The 21,812-nt window shown below is 38.8% G+C and overlaps 1 protein-coding gene across 9 annotated transcripts in view; it reads right to left on the reverse strand.

The window, feature by feature from the left end:
• The window catches only part of ANK1 (ankyrin 1), a 190,909-nt gene that overhangs the window by 50,971 nt on the left and 118,126 nt on the right, over positions 1-21,812 (reverse strand). For 7 of the 9 annotated variants that reach the window (XM_051975584.1, XM_051975582.1, XM_051975588.1 and 4 more), the window contains 14 exons: positions 20,216-20,314; positions 18,855-18,953; positions 13,260-13,352; positions 12,332-12,404; positions 11,224-11,247; positions 10,148-10,244; positions 8,589-8,667; positions 7,269-7,366; positions 6,871-7,095; positions 5,080-5,234; positions 2,982-3,193; positions 2,495-2,699; positions 1,921-2,017; positions 1,106-1,334 (listed from right to left, as the gene is read on the reverse strand). In XM_051975584.1, the coding sequence (XP_051831544.1) occupies positions 1,106-1,334; positions 1,921-2,017; positions 2,495-2,699; positions 2,982-3,193; positions 5,080-5,234; positions 6,871-7,095; positions 7,269-7,366; positions 8,589-8,667; positions 10,148-10,244; positions 11,224-11,247; positions 12,332-12,404; positions 13,260-13,352; positions 18,855-18,953; positions 20,216-20,314 (1,785 nt within the window). The remainder of the gene's footprint in view (positions 1-1,105; positions 1,335-1,920; positions 2,018-2,494; positions 2,700-2,981; positions 3,194-5,079; positions 5,235-6,870; positions 7,096-7,268; positions 7,367-8,588; positions 8,668-10,147; positions 10,245-11,223; positions 11,248-12,331; positions 12,405-13,259; positions 13,353-18,854; positions 18,954-20,215; positions 20,315-21,812) is intronic. The other 2 variants (XM_051975589.1, XM_051975583.1) reach the window with 1 other exon arrangement.

Here is a 21,812-nt window from a genome sequence, read left to right on the forward strand (position 1 = left end):
TTGATTTTTTCTTGTGCAGCAAGATAATTTATAAATATGTATGCATATATTGGATTTAACATATATTTTTCCATGTTTAACATATATTGGATTACTTGCTATCTGGGAAGGAAGGAAGGGAAAAGGAGGGGAAATTGGAACACAAGGTTTTGCAAGGGTTAATTTTTTTTTTTTGCAAGGGTTAATGTTAAAGAATTATCCATGCATATCGTTTGAAAATTAAAAAGCTTTAATAAAAATGATAATAATATAAAAGTGATGGAACCAAGGTCATACTGATATAAGTAGTAAAGCTGAAATTGGATGCTTCCTAAGAAGCTATGTGATGCTAAGCAAGTCACCTCATTTTTCTTAGACTTGGTTTTCCTTATCTGTAAAATGCGGATAATGATAGTACTTTTCCCATGAGGACCAAATGAAATAATACATGTAAAGTGCTTCAAAAACCTACATATGAGGAAATTGAGGCAAACAGGGTAAGTGATTTGCCCAGACTTGCACAGCTAGTAAGTGTCTAAGGTCAGATTTGCTTCCAAGCCTGGCATTCTATCCACTGTGCCATCTAACTGCCATATAAAATTTTAGTTATCATTATTATTATTTTGTTCCCATTTTAGCATACTGTTTCTATTCTTTCATTACTTAACACAGGGCAAGACTCTAAATATCTGGACTTTGTTGGTAAGGATATTTAGGTCATAGCATAGGTCCCAAGTTGTATAAATGTTAGTCTAAACTACAGTAGGTACCATTCTTAATGAACACACATTCACACACATAAATAAACAAATGTGTGTGTATTTGCCTTTCAAAGAGATATTTGAGAAGTGATATCCTTTATTTAGAATAATAGAGTATCCTTTTGCCCATACCCAAAAAATCCAAACTTCTCAATGGGAGAGCTAAAGATGTGAATTAAGGCTTCTACCCTCTTTGGTGGAATCGAGTTTTCCAATGACTGGAGACAGTAGCTACATGTTAGAAAAAACATCTCTGAGTACCCTTATTTCAGTTACAGACATTCTGTCAGAAAAACAGCTCTAGGGACATAAAAAGTGCAAGTGGATGTCTCTCCTAAGTGATGTCTTCAGGGAACACTGTATACCTCAATATCTCTGCTCCGGGCTACTTCAACAAAGTTTTCATGTTGCTCGAGGGTCTTGTCTACTTTGTCATCTGTCATGCAGTAACAACGTAGCCGTCCCTCTCGTGCATCATTCATCTTGGCGAACACCACAAACTTGGCCATATATGGCACGGCAGTCAGCTCTTTGTACAGCAGCGTGGCAAAGTCTACAGCCTCGGCTGTCCGCGGGCAATCAGACAACCAAAACCTAAGGAGCAAGTGCAGCTTTTAAGACAGGTCAACCCCCTAACCCCACTCCAAACTAAAGGCAATTAAAAGGCAGTCCCAAGTCATATATAAAAAGAAAGCTCTGTTGCTTCCTTAGGTAGAAAGGGCAACACAAGAATGAGAGAAGTAGCACATTAGATCAAAGCATTTTCTGTTCCCACATCTAGGCTGAAGGAGAAAGCAGCTTGGCTTGTATTTGTGGGATCATGATCACGCACATAGAGGTCTGGATGAACCTTAGATCTCATCTAGTCCAGAACTAAAATTATTCTGATCACAGCCTCTTTTTGCCTAAGAAATTTTTACACAATTCCAGGTATGTGGGTATAGAAAGTAGGTACATAATAAATCAAACATTTACTGACAATAAGTCATAATTTTTCTAGTCCCACATTCAGTTTTGCGAATGCATATGGAGTTGGAAACTGAGTCTCAGAGACTTAAGAGTCACCATCAGTGAGTAGCAAAGCTGAGATTTGAACCCAGGTCCTCTTACTTCATATTCAGTTCTTCTTCCATGTCACCAGATGAGATACGCTTATAATGAAAGGATGATCCCAACTCACCTTGCAGAAACATTAGTGGTAAAGTTGGCACATTCATTGGCATAGACTAACTTGGTAGTTCCTGTAATATCTTCCCACTGGGCTTGTGCTATTCCACCTGCAATGGAAGCAGAGAAATGATAAGTTTTAGGGATGTCCTATCAGCACCTACACCCCTGCAGAGAGCCACTTCACAGGGCCCCCATGCTCCCCTTGAATTCACAAGAAATCTAGGAACCAAACGTACAAGGACAAAGATGGGTAGGTCTACATGAAGCTCTCTTTGGCTCTCTAAACAAAGGCTTTTGTCTATCTCACCCTCCCTCTCAGCACCCCTTCTCTTCTTCAGATTAAAGAGACCCAGACATTGGAGAATGGATCTTAATTTAAACTCCTCATCCCTACACACCTCCTTCCAAGAACAAATCACCATGAGTGAAGTCAACACACTGTGAGGTGAACAGTATATGAAAGGAGGGGAACGCAGTCTCCGCCCGTATGTATTCCCACCTGGCTGCTTCTGCAGGAGCTGCTATTGCAGAGGCAAAGTAACTGCAGGAGGAAACAGGGACAGAGGCAGGAGGGCGTCTCTCACCAATGACACTGCAGAGCAGGCGGAGACTTGTGGTGTCCCCTTCCCCGCTGTCCCGGGGATTGTCTTTCCAAGAAGGAGGTAGGGGGATCCGGAGCCCTATGGGGCGGTGGAACTTCCTCCGCCGGGGTTCCACGGTCACAATTGGGCTGAATGTTGCTTGGTTGCCCAAAAGTTTGGTGACTAATTCATCTGGCACAGGTTGAGCCTAGGGAAGATGAATATAAGATAATTTAGTGCTCAGTAAGGGGATAATTGTGGTTACCTTGCCTCAACTACTAATCCTTCAGCATCATCAAATCAGAAAAGCTGGAAATAGAAGGGCCTTTAGGGAACATGAATTATTTTACAGATAGGGAAACTGAGGCCTAGGAAAATTGAATAACTCCCCCAAGTCAAGTAGGCATTAAGTAATAGAGATTAGCTCCTCGTTCTAGTATTTTAATCCATTGTATAGATTCTTTATCAAGAAGGTCCTGGATCACTTTACCTGGAGAGCCAGTTTGACTTTCTTAGTAACTGCAGTTTCAGGAAAGGTTGCTTGCACCATGGGGACCAGCTTGCTCTTTAGAGAACCCCCTTCAGGGCCAATCATGTCAAAGTCTTGACAGAGGCGTGACATGACCACAAAATACAAGGGGAAGTCTGTGGTGATGATCCGGCAAACCCGCTTCTTCTCCAGCTCCTCTAAGCTCTCCAGTTCTGTAGGTACCAAAAAATCCCTCTTGTTCATGCCAGATAACAACCCAATCCTGCTTTTGAAGGAATGGGGTTATCTTACATCCTGATACCTTCCTCCCCAATATGGACCACATGCCGTATGTTCAAGGCAATCCTGATAACCCTATGTGGCCTAGACAGGAGAGCCAGGAGTGATGCCTTAGAAATCAATAATGACTGCTTGAGTCATCTACATAAGATTGAAATTTAGGACCTTAGAGAGAACATATCCATATTCATTACTGTAGATGGGAAGATGTAGGCTCAGAATTTTGAAATGGCATATCTAAGGTAATACATCAGAAAACAATGGATATGGGGTCAAATACAGATGTTCTGGCTCTTAGTTCTTTGTTCATCCTATTATATGTCTAGAATTTTGATGGATCTTAAGCTCTAGAGCTCTTGTACCCTCCCTAATCCCTTTTTCCAAAGCAGGAGGAACAGGGGAGTGATGGAAGCAATTGGGCCTCCCATTCTTAGCTATTGCCCTGTTGTAGTTACATTCCTCCTGCTTCCCCATAATCCCAATCCCAGGGCTTTTTTCCTTCTCTATCTTCCCTCCTTTGTTTTGTTTAATATCTGCTTTAGGAGGTAATTTTGAGCTAAATGGCTAAGTTCCTTGCACTCCACTGCTAATAGAAGAAAGTTACAAGAATCCCTCAGACTCTTTTTGAAGTCATACTAGTGCATTAAAACAATGGCCTTCTGGAGATAATACATGAATATTATTTGGTCTTTCTGTCATATTGATTTATATAAATAAAATAAAAAATCAAAGTAGTGTCAAATTTCTTTAGTATCAACTGAAAAAAGATATGTATGTAATACATATGTGAATGCACATAAAGCATGAATTCTGTTGTATAAAATGAGAATATAGTAAGAATAAGAAAAACAATATATATTTAGGTGGCACAGTGGACTGAGCACTGGACTTGGAGTCAGGAAGACTTCTGTTTAAATGGGGCCTGCATTTATGAACTATGTGAGCCTGAGCAACTCATTTGAACTCTGTCTGACTCATCTTCCTCATATATAAAATGGAAATGATAATAATATCCCCTCCCATCTAAGATTTTTGTGAACATCAAATGAGATAATATTTGTAAAGTTCTTTGCAAATTCAATTTGTAATTCAATATAAATTTATTATTATATGTATAGATATAAACATATATCTGTATGTATATTCATGACCTTAAAGTTTATTAAGTGATTTCCTTACAACCATCCTTCAGGGTGGAGAATGTATTGCTGTTCCTATTTTATAGATATGAAAGGAGTATGAGGTTTAGAAAAGTCAGGTAATTTGCCCAGTTACTTAGTTGCCCAATTTATTTAGTAAGTTCTGAGGCTCCAAAGGAGTCTTCTGATTCTGAGATCACTGCCTTTTTCACCACACCCACCCTTGCCTGTCTTAGTAATTGAGTCAGAATGTGACTTCATCTAGAGCAACGCTTCTTAAACTATGGGTTATGATTCCATTGTTATGTGACTGAATGTGGGGGTTGCAAAAAATTAGGCAAGAGTAAACGGTTTCTGAACCCAGCGACCAAAAATTAATTCAAAATCAAACACACAATGAATCCAAGGTGTTTCTGGTAACACTTGCCCACGTTGCATCATGCGACTTCATTGCTGCAGCCTTTTGCATTGCACATGCCTAAACGTTGCCAGAAATATCTCAGCTCAAATTTGAGAGGAGATCACATAAAATTTTTTTCAAGTGAAAAGAAGTCATGGGTAGAAAAAAATGAAAAAGCTCCGATCTAGAGATGTCTTTGGTCAAGGAAGCCCCATCTGGATCACATTTCAGGCCTCCATCTCACCACTGGCTCTGTGTGTGATGCTGGGCCCCCAGTTACCTTCGTCCATCCCGTTGAGGGCTTGGTCGAGGTAGCTCTCTCCATAGCGGCTCCGATGCTCCTTCCACATGGAACCATTCTCACTCCGAAGCACCACCAGCTCTCGGTCTCCTCGACCATGGGAGGCAAAGTGGGGGATTTCCACAATCACGGGGCTAGGATTAAGAAGAAGACTCAGGAAGACATAAGGAAGATGCAAAAAATCCTGGGAGGTCAGGGACCCAGAGGACAGAAGACCCCACCTCCCTTTCATCTTGTAGATGACTACAAACTTGCTGAGTTTGTGACAACCATTTGATGGCAGGTCCCCACCAGGAAAAAAAAATTTTTCTGATTGCTGGGAAGGGAAGAAAACAAGAAATGAAATACTATTTGCCTGGCATTGTACTAGGAATTTTTGGCAGATTATTCTCTCATTTGATCTTCACAACAACCTAAGAGGTAGATGTTATTATCACCCCCATTTTGCAGTTGAGGAAACCAAGACAGAAATTAAGTGACTTGGCCAGGGTCACACAACTAATAAGGTAGATTGGCTCTGAATTCAGGTCTTCCTGACTCCAATCTAGAGCTCAATCCACTGAGTCATCTAGCTACTAAATTCACATTCCTTCCTTCCCTCATTTAGATATTCAAAATTTAGAACCAGGAAATTATCTAAATGAATATATAATCTAATCCACTCATTTAACAGATAAAGAAATGGAGAATGAGAAAACTGAAATGATTTGGTCAGCGGAAGAGCAAGCATTCCAAGTCCAAAATGAGGAAGCTGCCTCCTCATCTGTACTACTTTGGATACCAGGTAGGGGTGGGGCAAAGGGACCAGTCCACCTTTCTTGCCTCACCTTAGGCTTTAGACAACCTGGAAGACTCACCTTCTCTCTATACAGCCAACATTTTCTCATCTCTAAATTTTCTCCAAGGCAAGATTTTCCCAACCTCCTTTTCCCCTAGAATTCCTGTTCATCCTTTGGAGCCCAACTCAAATGCTGCTTCCTTCAAGAAGTTTTGTCTGTTTCTCCTGTTTGTAATAGCCTTTCCTCTCTTGGTATTCAAATAATATTCTACTGGTTCTTCTTTCTTGTTTTCCTAGAGCTCTTTGTGTAGATTCTTGCCTCTGTAACAGTTTACCTTGAATTATACTTATCAGTGTGCATTTTATACCTTCTCTTCCTGAAGGCAGGAATTCTCCTCATCTTTTTATACCTAGTACCTAGCACAGTGCCTTATGCATAATAGACTTTTTAACATACACATACACACACACATATATACATATATGTATGCATACACACAGATATATAGGTATATATACACACATAGATATATATAAAAAACTGAAAACTGCCCTTAAAATCCATTACTTGGGATTGCCTTACAACAGAGACCAGTTTAGAATTCTTTTAGTGGGTTAGTAACTGAGCCCCCTCAATAAGCACCCCAGGCAAATGTTCATGATAGATTTCATTAGGTACCAGAATGGTCAGGTTCTGGTCATAGAGAAATTCATCAGGATTATGAATCCTCAAGAAGACAAGGAAAAAGAAAGGGAAATGTGAATAAAACCACTTATTTGCTGGGGATTGAAATTTAACATTGTTCTTCCTCTCCATGAAGAAAATCTCCTGGGCATAAATTTGATTGTCCTTTACCCTGGCTCTCTTGGCTGTATTAGTTACTGATGGTCATATTTCCAGTGTTGCAATAATAAGAAGAGCAGGTCAAAGACAGGTTGCTCGGGAAAGATTAACTCCATTTTGTATCTCATCTCTTCTCCATCACTCTTACCTCAGGAACTGGCCTCCTGTTGGCCCCAAGGCAATGATTCTGCTGGCCAGACCCTCTTCCTCAGCCAGGGGAGGTGGTGTGGTTAGCTTCTGGGGCTTGACCAGGCGGCAAGTGATGCGGGTGGGTGCCGCACATGCCCGGGGTGGGATGATGACCCTCAGGCCATTGTGCCGACTTCCTCTCATGGAACCCCCACGGGCATCAACCATGAAGCTCACCAGGAAGCTGGGAGATAGGATGGAGAAACAGATTGCTTAATGTCCTGTCTCTTCTCAGGGTTCTATCTCCTCTCCTCCCTCCTTCCCCTCAAAAAGCCCATCTTTAGCCACTAATGATAGAGAGACAGAGGCTGGTAAAGAAGTATCTACCTGTGGGCTCCTTGAACTTGACCCACTCACCCTGTATGTACTGGGCTGGCCACAGGACTAATATTATCTGAGGTCTCTGTTGCTGGGCTGCTGGGAATTAATGAATCTTCATCAAATTCTTTAGATGCCTGAAGAAGAGATAAATGGTTGCATTTAAAAGTGGCTCTCTACTTACTAGATCTCAGAAGTGTCGAGTTGCTGATCTGCTGGGTACATGGTAAAATTTTTTTCTTTCATATTTTGTATTTAAGTTTATAATTTTAAAAATTTACAAAAAAAAAGAAGTGGCTAGTCATCCCATGTAAGAGAACACTATGAGGAATAATGGTCTTCTAAGGTCAAAGTGTTCTTAGTTTTCCTACTTTCGTAGTACAGAACTGGAAAGGATCCCAGAGGCCATCTAATAAAACCACCTTCCTTGTCAGATGAGGCCCAGAGACACTAGTAACCTGCTGAAGATCACACAGAAGGCAAGTAGCAGAGCCAAGATTCAAAACCAGATTCTTAGATTCTCCTACTCTGGAAGACTCATCACCTCTCAGATTAAATTTGCTGTTTTTTTAGCTAGCTGTTGTTTAGTAGTTTAGTCATGTCCAACTCTTCATGACCCCCACGGACCATCCTATCCATGGGATTTTCCTGACAAAGATTCTGGAGTTTTGTCATTTCCTTCTCCGGTGTGTACCTTTTTTTATATAGATAAGGAAACTGATGTAAACAGAATTAAGTGACCAGGATCACACATTTTAGTAAATGTCTGAGACTGAATTAGAATTCAGGTCTTAACTCTGTGCCCAGCACATTACCCATTGAGCTACCTAGCTACTTTTGAACTCCATAGCCTGACTTACATTGCTCTGAATCAATTAGGCCATATCTTCTATATACTCTTATGTCTTATTTCTTTCTTGCTATAATAAGGACAGTCTCACTGCCCCTGGATGTATGACGATTATTCTTGCTTTTGGTAATCATGCATTTAAGGAACTTTCACAGGTTTAATCTCATTTTATTCTTATAATAACTTCCATGAGATAGGTAAAGCAAAGAGTAGTATTTCCATTTTACAGACAAGGAAACCAAGATCCAAATGACAACAGTGCTGAGCCTTGAACGCTGGTCTTGTGGCTCCACCAGGGACAAAAGCCCTAACAGCTGCCCTGAACAATTGCAGAGAATATACATACAGTTCACACATCTTTCCCTCAAACTCAGGAAATCTGAGTCCTTGAAGATGCCTTATCTAAAATAAGAGGGGATCGCACTAAAAGATCGCTAAGACCTTTCCTGGCTCCAAATTCTATGATCTTATGTATGAGAGAGAGTATAAGTTAAATGATGCATTTTTACCTGTTCTGGCTCTTCTGCTCTGATTACCACAGTCTCAGGTGTGACACATGGAATCCTGGGAATGGCTGGAGATTCCACCCTGTATTCAAATCACATGGGAAAAATATCAGCATGGGAGTGCTGTAGCTAATAATTATAGGTTATAGATTATAAAGTCAGTAATTTGATATTCCTTTATCTTTCCTGGGATGCCCTAATAAAATGATCCCCATTTCCTCTCCTGATATATTATTCAATCTAAGCAAGAATCTTCTACCTTAGTTGGTCTTAGTGCCCACCAATGTATCAAACTCATGCCTTCTTTGCACCCTAGATTTTTTCATCTTCCTCTAACCCTACCAAATTGAACTCTGCTTTTAAGGCATATGCCAATTTCCTCAAGGTAAGGAAGTCTTCTAGAATAGGGGGAAAGCAATGGCCAAGAGTCAGAAAACCTGAATTCTAGTTTTGGCCCCATTCATTTTCTGTGTGACTGTAGGCAAGTCACTTTCTGTAACTGACTTTCTGGCTCTCCATCTGTAAAATGAGGTTGTTCTTTCCAACTCCAATAGTCTACAAATCTATGAATATTTCATAAAGTCTTTTTTCAGCCCACATTGTTTTCTCCTTTCTCTGAAGACATATGCCATATTGAATACACTCTTAATTCTGGCACTGGAATCTAAGTCTTATATGCATCTGTTTCATGTGTATCTATTCTGTCCAGCTAGACTGGAATCTCCTATAAGAAGAAACCGTGTCTTATCCTTCTTTGGCACCCTCTATGATTGGGAGGGGATTCCCACTGTTGATTATATAACAAGTGTCCAAATGATGCTAGTTGAAATTTTACCTGCCTCACAGATTTGCCTTGTTCATTTTGAGAATTCTTGGAATGTTTATGCTTTACCAGAATGCATGCACGTGCACGCGTGAGCACGCGTACACACACACACACACACACACACACACATGGCTTAGTTATTATTTTTGAGTGAAGAAAGGCTCAAAGGTAAATATCCACATGTACAAAGGCATGTGACCTGGTTCAGCGCACATCTGAGAAGAAATGGGAAATAGAATCCAAATACATACATCAATTGGACTTGTCATTCAATGTAATGGATCAAGTTAACAGAACAACAGAGGATACTTTATATGTGATCAGTGAAAGGGTCATTTATAATCTTAGTTGGGCAACAAATTTCAAATAAAAATTTCTACCAGTGATTTTTTTCCAAGTGAGAATTGAGATGTATAGATGTGTGATTATGGTGGGATTAGAAAAGTTGGGAAGGAGAGAATATGGGATCTTGGGATCATAGAAGCAGGAGTGATAAAGAACCATCAGTTTCCTGCTGGGGTTCCAATGCTTCCCAAAGGCTTATAGGGTGGTGCCATAATTCACAGAGTGCTGGACCAGAGTCAGGAAGATCTGAGTTCAAATTTGCAATTGTATCTCCAGAGTATCCAGTTGTATCGCCACATAGTAAGCACTTCATAAAATTGTTTTCATTCATTCAATCATCCGTCTTTTCACTCAGGTGAATTCTTCTTCTGGGGGTGGGGGTGATTCTTACACTTGATCTAGCTTGGGCACAAAGTCCAGGAGCTCCTTTTCTTCATCTACGTCCCTGGAATCCTGCTTCTCAGGTTTGGAGCCCATGAGTTCCTCCCCTGAAATGGACACAAGCTTAGAGTTAGGACAGAACAGAGTTAAGAAAGCTATTTGGGGGGAGGGGGTTGGATGCTTTGTTGTTTTGTCTTTTAAAGTGCTTTCCTCTGGTCTTCCTCCCAATATTTCCACCACAGAGAAAAGCAGAAGGTGGATTAGTGCTCAAAATGCCAGAACTTTTAGAAGAAATTAGAAACAGATTAGACTAGTTTATTTCTTCTAGCCTTGGGCTCACTAAGACTCTGAATGAAGGACATAAAAATCCTAATGTGTCAATAAGTTTGGCCAGGAAAAGGCAGACAGAATACAGAAGAAATTCTCTTAGCCTGATGTTCTTTGCTTTGTAGCAGCTCTTTTTGGGGAGAGCATTTAAGATATCAGTGCTCTCTGAGTTCAGTCTTCCCAAAGCATGCATTAATTAGAGATAAATTGAATAATTGCTACAATAGAAATGAAACCCTTCATTTTAAAGCCCACTAATGTGGTTTATATAAGACCCACATTGCTATTATTTAAGTCTGGTTTGGATCTATTACAAGGAAGTTTCAAATTATGATTGAATTGGCTTTCTGCACATTTAATCACAAGTCTCTTCATACCTCCCTCCCCCACTCCTCCTTGTTTAGGAGGCCATAACCTTGACCTTGTGGATACCTTCTCCTGGTACCACAAAGTAGGTTTTCTGGCTTTGTGAATTTGGAGCTGACAGAATGAAAGAACAGCTCATGCACGTAATACCACAAACACAGCAGCATGGGCACAAACACAGAGATGGGTGGGCAGGAACTCCCTGCCAAAGGGGATGATTCTCATGATTATACAGTTCCTAATTTAATCAAGTTCCTTGCTCCTGGTCTGTTAGCCAGCCCAGAAAACTGGAAAGCGGTGGTGGTGAGGGATGGGTTAGTGAGAGCTGGGGTTGCTTAGGGTGAAATGTACTCTGGTGACAAAGGACCACAGGGAACAGAAAGCATTTCATACCCATTATAGTTACATGAGCAGTTCCTGGAAAGCAAAAAAGAGCCAAGTTTATAGAAATACAAGATTCAAGTCAGTGTTATAGCAAGAGGCAGGTTATATAGCTCACATGTGTCACCATAAAAGTCAAAAGAAAGGTATTAATTCACTTGCTTTGCTAACTTCATGGATGGGTCTGGGAGAAGACAAGGACCATTTCGAAACTCACGTTAGACAAAAGGATAGCAGCTTGTGGACATTTCACAATTAAGAAAATGACTGGAATTTCATCAATATATCAAACAGTCACAAGATGGCTTATTAAAGAAAATTCTGAGTTCAAACAATTTTTTTAAAAAATCAGTTGAAAATATATGGAAGATGTATGACTATTACATCAGTGTATCATCTATATAGAGTGTCTATAACTTAGCCAATAAGCCTCAGAGAGTTATTTAGGACTCAGGGAAATTATATGATTTGCCCACAGTGACATGGCCTATAATTATCAGAGGCAGATTTTGAACCCAGGTTTTCCTGACTACAATTTCAGCACATTTTGAGAGAGAAGGGATTCATCTATTGGATAGAATGTTAGATCAGGAAGTTACTAAGCAGTGGTGCCCTGGTAAATGTTTAACAACCAGTTCTTTTGGAGAGAAATGTTACCTACAGTATACTTTTAAGCTTAATCTGAATTATTAATACCTTTCTGCATCAGTTTCTTAAGTTTAGAAATCAACAAAACAGTAAATCAAGCCCCAGTTTGTAGCATTTACTGATTTCTGAGCTGGAAATGATCACCCTGAAAATTTAACCATCTGCTCTCAAGAGCTGAGACAAATTAGCTCTAGCACATTCCTACCTCTAAGGTGGAATTTTTATGATTATAAAGTAAGTGTGTGTGTGTGTGTGTGTGTGTGTGTGTGTGTATTTGCATGTGTGCATGCACACACTCATAGGTCCTTTGAGTGGTAGTGGTAGATTTTAATATGAACAGCAGTAAAAATGGGGGAGGGAAAAGCTTTAGATTCATTCAGCTTCTCAGAAATGAGAATATTGAAATACCCTAGAGAAGAGTAGGATAAATATCCCTCTTTCTTATTCTGAATTTAGCAACTCCAGCCCTTACCTTCATCTTCAGAGACATCCAGATTCTCATCCACTCTCTCTGGGAAACTCATTCGGTGCTTGTCGCTAACTAACTGAAAAAAGGAAATAGGGACTTGACTTTAGGACTCTTTAAAGACTCAAATGCTGCCAAAAATAGGTAGTTAACAAAGTGTTAAGCCTATGGCATACTATATGGAGTAAATTTCATTATTTCCACTTTACTTATGTGGCAGCTGAAGCTCAAAGAACTTAATTGACTAATTCAAGGTCACTCTAATTAGTGGCAAGATTTGAACCCACATTATTTGACTCCAAATTCTATGTTTTCTTCAATATGCTTTCCACACAATGATTTAGGATCAGGATAAAGGGGAAAGATGGAAGAAAAGAAATTACTCAGTTGTCATAAGTTGGAACTAGCTGTTTCAGAGAGTGAAACTAACTTCAGGAAAGGTCTGATTATTATCAGAACAATAAAACAGAAAGCATAAGCTCTTATTTTCTCTTTCTTCTTCCTATACATTGGAGTTTTAATACCTTGAAACCTAGTTACTTCCTGGCTTCCCAATGACACTAGAGGGCAGCAAGACCCTAAATGGGGAAATGAGAAAAATACTCTAATATTATCCATGTACTGGTCTATCTGCTCACAAGTAAACTAGATCACTCACTCACACTGAGTTATCAGTCTATGGGCTAAGATTCTTGGAAAATAACGGAATGTAATTAGGGAGGAGCAGTTAGGGTTTTACCCCAGGGTGCTTCATTTAGAAGGAAGCCTCACCCTTGAGTGCTAAGATTTCCTGCCTGCTCCTCCCTTCCCTATCCCCTACTGCACTGATGGTCTGTTTAATGTTGCTTGCCTTAGGTACAGCCTGGGACTTGCCCCCGAGTGCAGACATTCCCACTGACGTCTCTTGTGTGACCCACTGAGAGAATATACTTACCACAACACCAGTTTCATCTGTCACAATTTTCAGTACATCAGTTACAGAAATGTAGCCGAGGCGTTTGGCAATGGCCAGAGGAGTAGTTCCATTCTGAAAAAGGCAGAAGGTGGAATTAAATGGGGAGAAAGAGACAGGGCTGGGAGAAAACTTACTATATTTCCTTTCGGATCCATTCTTCTGTGTGCCTTCTTTAGCAGGCCTGCACAGATAGAATCTGACTGCCATGAAAACATAAATCTGTGCAAATGGGTGAGATCTACCAGTCAAAGTTGTAAAGAAATTGTATTGGAAAATGTATGTATGAGAAGGGGAAAGAGTCATATTCTACCTATAGAGTGTAGGACTATACAATGTGAAAGGTACAAGCACATGCTGCCAGAAGGAAGACTAGAGAGTAGCTTTTAAAGCCCTTTGTACCTGGTCCTTTCCTACATTTCCAGACACTCACCTTGTAGAACTGTTGTGAAGCTCACACAAGTTAACAATATTTGCAAAGTGTTTAGCATGGTGCTTGATGCATATTGGTGTTATTGTTTAAAAAAATACCATCTCATACTTTTGTGATTTCTACATACTCCATTATCCAGAGACTCTATCCTCCATGCTATTCATTGCAAAAGATATTTCATCTCCCAATGCTGGCTGAATCCTATGTGTGGTATGCTCTCTCTCCTTCTCTCTGTCTCCCAGCTTCCTCTGAGTCTCAACGCATACCTTTCTGCAAGAAACTTTTCATTATTCCTCAGTGCTAGAGCCTTCCCTCTGTTGATTTACAATTTATCTTGTATATGTCTTATTAGTACGTATCTATTTGCATATCTTCTCCTCAGGAGAAAATTAAGATTGATTTGGTATCATTTTTAATTGATCCTATTTATTGACAGGTAGCATGCCTCTGCTGATAAATGTTCTCTTGCTCAGAGATCTGCCTCAGTTTATCCTTTATTATAAAATTATACCATGATACCCATTAGAATGAGGACTCTTTGAGAGAAAAGATTATTTTTTGCAACCCCTCAGTACAGCTCCTGGCTCATACTAAGTACTTCATATTTGTTGACTTGAATTTTTACCTGAGAATAGGGCAAGAAATCACTCAATGTTATTTTAAAATCACAAATATTCAAGGATCTATTTGCTGTGCCTCCATCAGTAGGTATCAAAACATGGTGAAACTTCAACCTGCAGGAATAAAATCTCCAAATAACTGAAATCAGGGAAGGAGCATATCCTGCATTCTACTTTTATTTGAAAGTGCCAAAGGATATTTGAATGTTCAGTTCGAAGCATAACATTTTAAGAAGGAAATTGACAAGATCTAGCATATATCCAGTCAAATATGACCAGAATGAGAACAATATACAGGCCAATTAAAAGATCTTAGGTTGGTGAATGTGGAAAAGAGAAGGCCTAGAGCTGCTTTTAGTCATCTGTTGAGTTTTCATGTGAACAGGATTTAGCCTTAGACTATGTAGTTTGAGAAAGAAAAAACTATGAATAGAAGCCAGCGAGCCAACATTTGCTAAGCATCTATTATATTCCAGGAACTGTACTAAGCATTGATGATACAAAGAAAGGCAAAAGATAGTTCCTGCCTTCAATCTGACAGAGGAGAAGTTGAAGAAAGGCTGAATTTGGCTCAATATAAGGAAATTCTTCCTAATAATTAAATGCTATTCAATAATGGAATAGACTACCTTGGGAGGCAGTGAGTTTTCTGTCAGATGACATCTTCAAGGTTTTGTTTTTTTAATTTAGGTAGGTGTCATGGGAACAAAAGTATTAGAAGCATTCTTGACAAGTAAGTTATTGGTTTAGAGGATAGATATAGTGCCTAGTGGCCTAAATACAGAAGCCAGTTGCAGAGAAGAGGCTTCTTTCTCAGCCTTGACGCAAGCATATGACTGGTGGCCCCACAAGGCCAAGTTGGAATCAGAGAAGCTATGCTGAATTGAATTAATATTGAATCCTTGCTGAATATCCTTTCCATGCTATAGCTAAATAAAAGTCTTTTTGTTAATTATTAAATGGCCACATGCCTCATTTTGTTCCAATCAAAAACTGAAATGATCAGACCAGTCTGAGTGACACCCATCTACATCATGGAGAAACAGGGTGTCAAAGTTCTTCAGCTAGAAATCATAGGGGCAGGAGGAGTTATTTTTTAAAAATAATAAATCAATATACAGGGCATATCCTGGAATCATCATGTGGAAGCTTCTGTCTTATCCCTTAAACCTTCCAAAGAAATACTTCCAGGATTTGGTGAAGATGAGTAATGCATAATGACTTGATTCATTTTAACATTGGTATTAAATAAGACCCTGTTCTGATCCTCATAGGCGATATAAAATACTTATAATACAATATCTGCTCTTAATGAGCTTAAAATCTCTAACTTTTGGCTGCCTCAGGGCTACACTGGTGTGAAGACACAAGAAATCCAAGTATCCCTTTTACTCATTAGGGAGAGTGGAGGGCAAGGTCAACACAATTAAATATGCCAAGTCTGAGGAAGCTTTACCACAGCTGCTCTATTGCTCACCCCTTCTTCTTCCTGCTGTGGCCTAAAGACCCATGTACCCAAGGTTCTGGTGATAAACGTGATTATAGCTTTCCCTTGTTGGAAATTGTCCCAGGCAGGCCCATCTTCCTTCCTTAGGTCTTTCTTTAAATGAGTAAAAAAGTGCTGTAATTAATGGCCTCTTGCTTTCTGTCTAATTCTTTTAGAAAATTCCCTGAGTTGTATAATTGCTGTTAAGGATAAGGCCACCATACAATGAGGAAACCAAATTATCACTCTTTGCTGATGATATGATGGTATACTTAGAAAACCCCAGAGATTCTACCAAAAAGTTATTAGAAACAATCTACACCTTCAGCAAAGTTGCAGGATATAAAATAAACCCACATAAGTCATCAGCATTCTTATATATCACTAACAAAACCCAACAGTTAGAGATACAAAAAGAAATTCCATTTAAAGTAACTACTGATTGTATAAAATATTTAGGAATCTATCTGCCAAGGGAAAATCAGAAACTTTATGAGCAAAACTACAAAACACTTTCCACACAAATTAAGTCTGATCTAACCAACTGGAAAAATATTAAATGTTCTTGGATTGGGCGAGCAAATATAATAAAGATGACAATACTACCTAAATTAATCTACTTATTTAGCGCTATACCAGACTCCCAAAAAACTACTATGATGAATTAGAAAAAATAACAACAAAGTTCATATGGAAAAACAAAAGGTCAAGAATTTCAAGGGAATTAATGAAAAAAAAAATCAAATGAAGGTGGCCTAGCTGTACCAGATCTAAAATTATATTATAAAGCAGCAGTTACTAAAACCATCTGGTATTGACTAAGAAATAGACTAGTTGATCAATGGAATAAGTTAGGTTCAAAGGACAAAACAGCCAATAACTTTAATAATATAGTGTTTGACAAACCCAAAGACACCAGTTTCTGGGATAAGAATGCATTATTTGACAAAAATTGCTGGGAAAATTGGAAATCAGTATGGCAGAAACTAGGCATTGACCCACACTTAACACTGTACACCAAGATAAGGTCAAAATGGGTTCATGACCTAGGCATAAAGAATGAGATTATAAATAAATTGGAAGAGCATAGGATAGTTTACCTGTCAGACCTGTGGAAGAGGGAGGAATTTATGACCAAAGAAGAACTAGAGATCACTATTGACCACAACATAGAAAATTTTGATTATATCAAATTGAAAAGTTTTTGTACAAACAAAACAAATGCAAACAAGATTAGAAGGGAAACAATAAACTGGGAAAACATTTTTACAATCAAAGGTTCTGATAAAGGCCTCATTTCTAAAATATCTAGAGAATTGACCCTAATCTATAAGAAATCAAACCATTCTCCAATTGATAAATGGTCAAAGGATATGAACAGACAATTCTCAGACGAAGAAATTGAAACTATTTATAGCCATATGAAAATATGCTCCAAATCATTATTAATCAGAGAAATGCAAATTAAGACAACTCTGAGATACCACTACACACCTGTCAGATTGGCTAGAATGACAGGGAAAGATAATGGGGAATGTTGGAGGGGATGTGGGAAAACAGGGACACTGATACATTGTTGGTGGAATTGTGAACACATCCAGCCTTTCTGGAGAGTGATTTGGAACTGTGCTCAAAAAGTTATCAAACTGTGCATACCCTTTGATCCAGCTGTGTTTCTACTGGGCTTATACCCCAAAGAGATACTAAAGAAAGGAAAGGGATCTGTATGTGCCAAAATGTTTGTGGCAGCCCTGTTTGTAGTGGCCAGAAACTGGAAAATGAATGGATGCCCATCAATTGGAGAATGGTTGAGTAAATTGTGGTATATGAACGTTATGGAATATTATTGTTCTGTAAGAAATGACCAGCAGGATGAATACAGAGAGGACTGGCGAGACTTACATGAACTGATGCTAAGTGAAATGAGCAGAACCAGGAGATCATTATATCCTCAACAACGATACTGTTTGAGGGTGTATTCTGATGGAAGTGGACCTCTTTGATAAAGACAGCCTTAATTGATCAAAGATGGACAGAAGCAGCTACACCCAGAGAAAGAACACTGGGAAATGAATATAAACTGCTTGCATTTTGTTTTTCTTCCCGGGTTATTTATACCTTCTGAATTCAATTCTCCCTGTGCAACAAGAAAACTGTTCAGTTCTGCACACATATATTGTATCTAGGATATACTGCAACCCATTCAACATGTAAAGGACTCTTGCCATTTGGGGGAAGGGGTGGAGGGAGGGAGGGGAAAAATCGGAACAGAAGTGAATGCAAGGGATAATGCTGTAAAAAATTACCCTGGCATGCGTTCTATCAATAAAAAATTATTAAAAAAAAAAAGGATAAGGCCACCATAGACCTAATTTTCCTGAGTATTCCACTTAACTGAGGTTTTAGATTAGTAAAGCTGTTTGATTTATACATATGGATTGACACTCAAGTCAGAGAATTATGATTAAAGTCAACTTATGTCAGTTGAAAGAAGCTCTGTGGATGAAAGATTGCCGTTGAAGTTGCCGATAGCAAAGCTTTTAAAACTATGGGTTGTGACCCTATGGGGTTGTGTACCTGAATGTGAGAGATGCAAAAAATTTGGCAATAGTAAAATGTTTCTGAATGTTCTATGTCTTTCAGTATCAAAATTTCCACCAACATTTAATTCATTATAAAAATTTCTTTATATAAAATTCAATCTTTTCTAAACAAGCAATCTATTAGTATGCAAATTTGCTTTAGTCTTTAATAAATGGTAAAATTCTATGTGTCAAAGAATTGTTTTAAAATAAATTTCTTTATGATTCATGTACTATCAATGTTTGATATTTATTTGTATACCTATTTTATATATTTGATTACCTGTTATATATATTTTACATACAATATATACATATATACACACAAATATGTATATGTATATTTATATTCCTATATACTCAGAGTTATACAAAAATTTCTCGGAAGAAAAGGAGTAAGAAGCTCTGATCTATGGACAGCAGTTGTTTAAGTAAAAAGAAGCACAGGATACTCACCGAACTGACTTCATTGGGGGAAGCACTATTCTTCAGTAGCAGGGTCACAATATCTGTATGTCCTTGCTGAGCTGCCTGGTGCAAGGGCGTATATCCTAGCTGCAATATAAGGCAGGGATTTTGTTAGGATGTGCTATTTGATGGAGAAGGGAACACTCAGATACCGAGAGAACTGTATTCATTCAGTATTCTAGTAGAATAGCCAAAAATTCCTAAATGTTTATAGAAACATTATAAGTGGAAAAAACTTTTGCATCCCAACCTTGCTTTTCAAATCTTCACCAGTAGAAGTAAAGCCACACAGGCTCAGAATTTCTTCCAGCTACATCACAACCTTGAATTTAGCATGGGATATTAAAAGAACTGGATCTAAGGCATTTCTATTTAGTTCAATAAACATTTATTACAAGTGTCTACTATGTGCAGAGAACTGTGTTGGGCCCTGGAATGGTTCCTATCCTTAATGAGTTTATGTTCCCTTTAGGGAAGAAGTGACAAGATTATAATTCAGGGGAGGGATTGATGGGTAAAGTGCTTTAGAAAAATTTGAAAAAGAAGAGCAAGCTTTTAACTGGAGGACAGAGAGGATTGGGGATGGCTTCACAGAGGAGGAGGCACCTGAGCAGAGGCTTGAAGGAAGAGAAGAATTTTGAAAGATAGAAAAGAGGAAGGAGTGTTTTCCAGCCATGGATAATGGCCTGTGCAACTATATAGAGGAAGAAAATTACATATTGAATAAGGTAACTTCTGGTAGCTTAATTTGACTGGAATGTGGAGTTTATAAAGAGAAGTAATGGGAAATAAGATTAGAAAGGTAGGTTGGAGTCAGATTGTAGAGTGTTTCAAATAAAAAGTTCATATTTATTCTAGAGGCAATAGGGAGCCATCCAAAGTTTTTGAATGGAGAAGTGACATACTGTAGGATGTCTGTGTGGTGGATTGGAGGCAGGGGAGAAGAGGGGAAAAATAAATAGGAAATCTAGAATGAAGGCTGAATGAGTCAAGAGCAGGAGACAGAAGAGATATTTTGTGGAAGTGAGAACTTAGTTGATTGGATTTAGGGAATGGGAAATGAATAAAGAAGAGCCAAGGATGATTGTGAAGTTCTGAGTCCAAAGGACTGAGAAGAATATGGTTTCTGTATCAAAACAGGGATGGTGGTGGGGTGATATGGAAAAAATCAATTCAATTTTGGACATGTTGATTTGGAAATGCCTTTTGGACATGAAACTGGAGATGGGAGACTGGAGCTCAGGAGTGAGATAAAGGCTAGATATATACATTTGGGAGACCTCTGTATAGGGATGATAACTGAACTCATAGGAGGGTCTGAATTTCCCAAAAAAGACATTCTCCTGTACCTTGGTCTTTGCATTAACATCTGCCTGGTGTTGTAGCAGGAACTTTACCAGCTTGATATTTCCATAATGGCTGGCCACATGTAACGGGGTATAGCCCATCTGGGGAAAAAAGGCAAAGAGGAATTAATTCAGTTCAATTCAGTGAACATTTTTGAGCACCTACAAGATACAAAGCACTGCTATAGGTATTAGTGATACAAAGACAATTTTCTTCCAAATATGCTACTTATTATCTGTAGTAACCATTGCTCATGATGTTGTGGAAAAACGTTTACAATGGGACTCAGGAGACTCATGCTTATTAGCTATTAGCCTATGAGCAAATAATTTCACCTTTCCAAGCCTCAATATCCTCATCTGAAAAATGAGGATGATGATATTTGTATCTCCTATCTCACAGGGGAGTTGTGAGAATCACATGAGAAAAGTAAATACTTATTCTTAATCCTAATGAGTCTTTTCAGGGGACTGTTTAGCTTCCTGATCTAATCATAGTTTTAAGGACTTAAAGACAAAGCTTGGTACAACAGAGAAGCTATAGAAATACTAGAGAGAGACAAGAAGGCCTGAATTCATATTCTGCCCCTATTATGAGCTGTATAACCATGAAAAAGTTATAACTTCTCTGAGTTAGCTCTAACTGTAAATGTTAGGCAGTGAGATTGAACACTGGGCATGAATGCTGTACTTGGAATCAGGAAGATCTGAGATGAAATCACTTTAAATAACTAGTAGCTGGGTAACTCATTTAACTTCTTTCAACCTCAGTTTCCTCACCTGTAGAATGGGGATAATAATGGCACTTAAGGTTGTTGTGAGGCTCAAAAAAGATAAATGTAAATTTTAAGGATATCAAATAAGTGCTAGCTGATATTATTAAATCCTAGATGCATTGTGAGTGAGAAAGGATGAATATTTAAGTGATCTCTGAGAGCAATGCGTTTTGGCATGCTAATATTGTAAAATAGATTTCAAACTCATATAGTGTTATACAATGGGAAAGGCACTGGTCTGGGATTCAGAAATATGGGTTTAAGTCCCAGCGCCAACATAGAATTGCTGTGTTGTCTTGGTCAAACCTTTCTAAGTCTCAGTCTTCATCTGTAAAATGAAAATAATCGCATCTGTAGCAATTACTCTCAGAGGGTTGTTGTGAGGAGAAGAAAGTTTAAAGAGGAATTGTGGGAATTTGGACTATTATCATCAGTTCACTTGAGACCTTCCCTAGGAATGTTTGGAGTACTGGCTCTGTGGAAGTCATCAAAAGTGAAAAGAAAAATGAAGCCTGTTTGACTTTTCAAAGTATCTCAACTCTTGCAACTTTCTCCAGAAGACACTGTTTGCATGAAGGGATATTTAAGTTCTATGGAAAAGACCACTATAGTTTTGCAATAGAAGACCAAAACAAAGCCACGTGGGGGAAGAGCACGTGTGTGTGTGTGTGTGTGTGTGTGTGTGTGAATGCATGTGTGAATGTGTGCATGTAAATAAGTGCATGTGCATGGGTGAGGGTGTGTGTATGTGAATAAGTATTGTATGAATGTGTTTGAGTGTGTGTGTGGATGAGTGTGAATGTTTGAGTGTGAGGATGTGTGTG

This window comes from Antechinus flavipes, chromosome 2 (genome assembly GCF_016432865.1).
Source record: "Antechinus flavipes isolate AdamAnt ecotype Samford, QLD, Australia chromosome 2, AdamAnt_v2, whole genome shotgun sequence".
Classification (NCBI taxonomy): domain Eukaryota; kingdom Metazoa; phylum Chordata; class Mammalia; order Dasyuromorphia; family Dasyuridae; genus Antechinus; species Antechinus flavipes.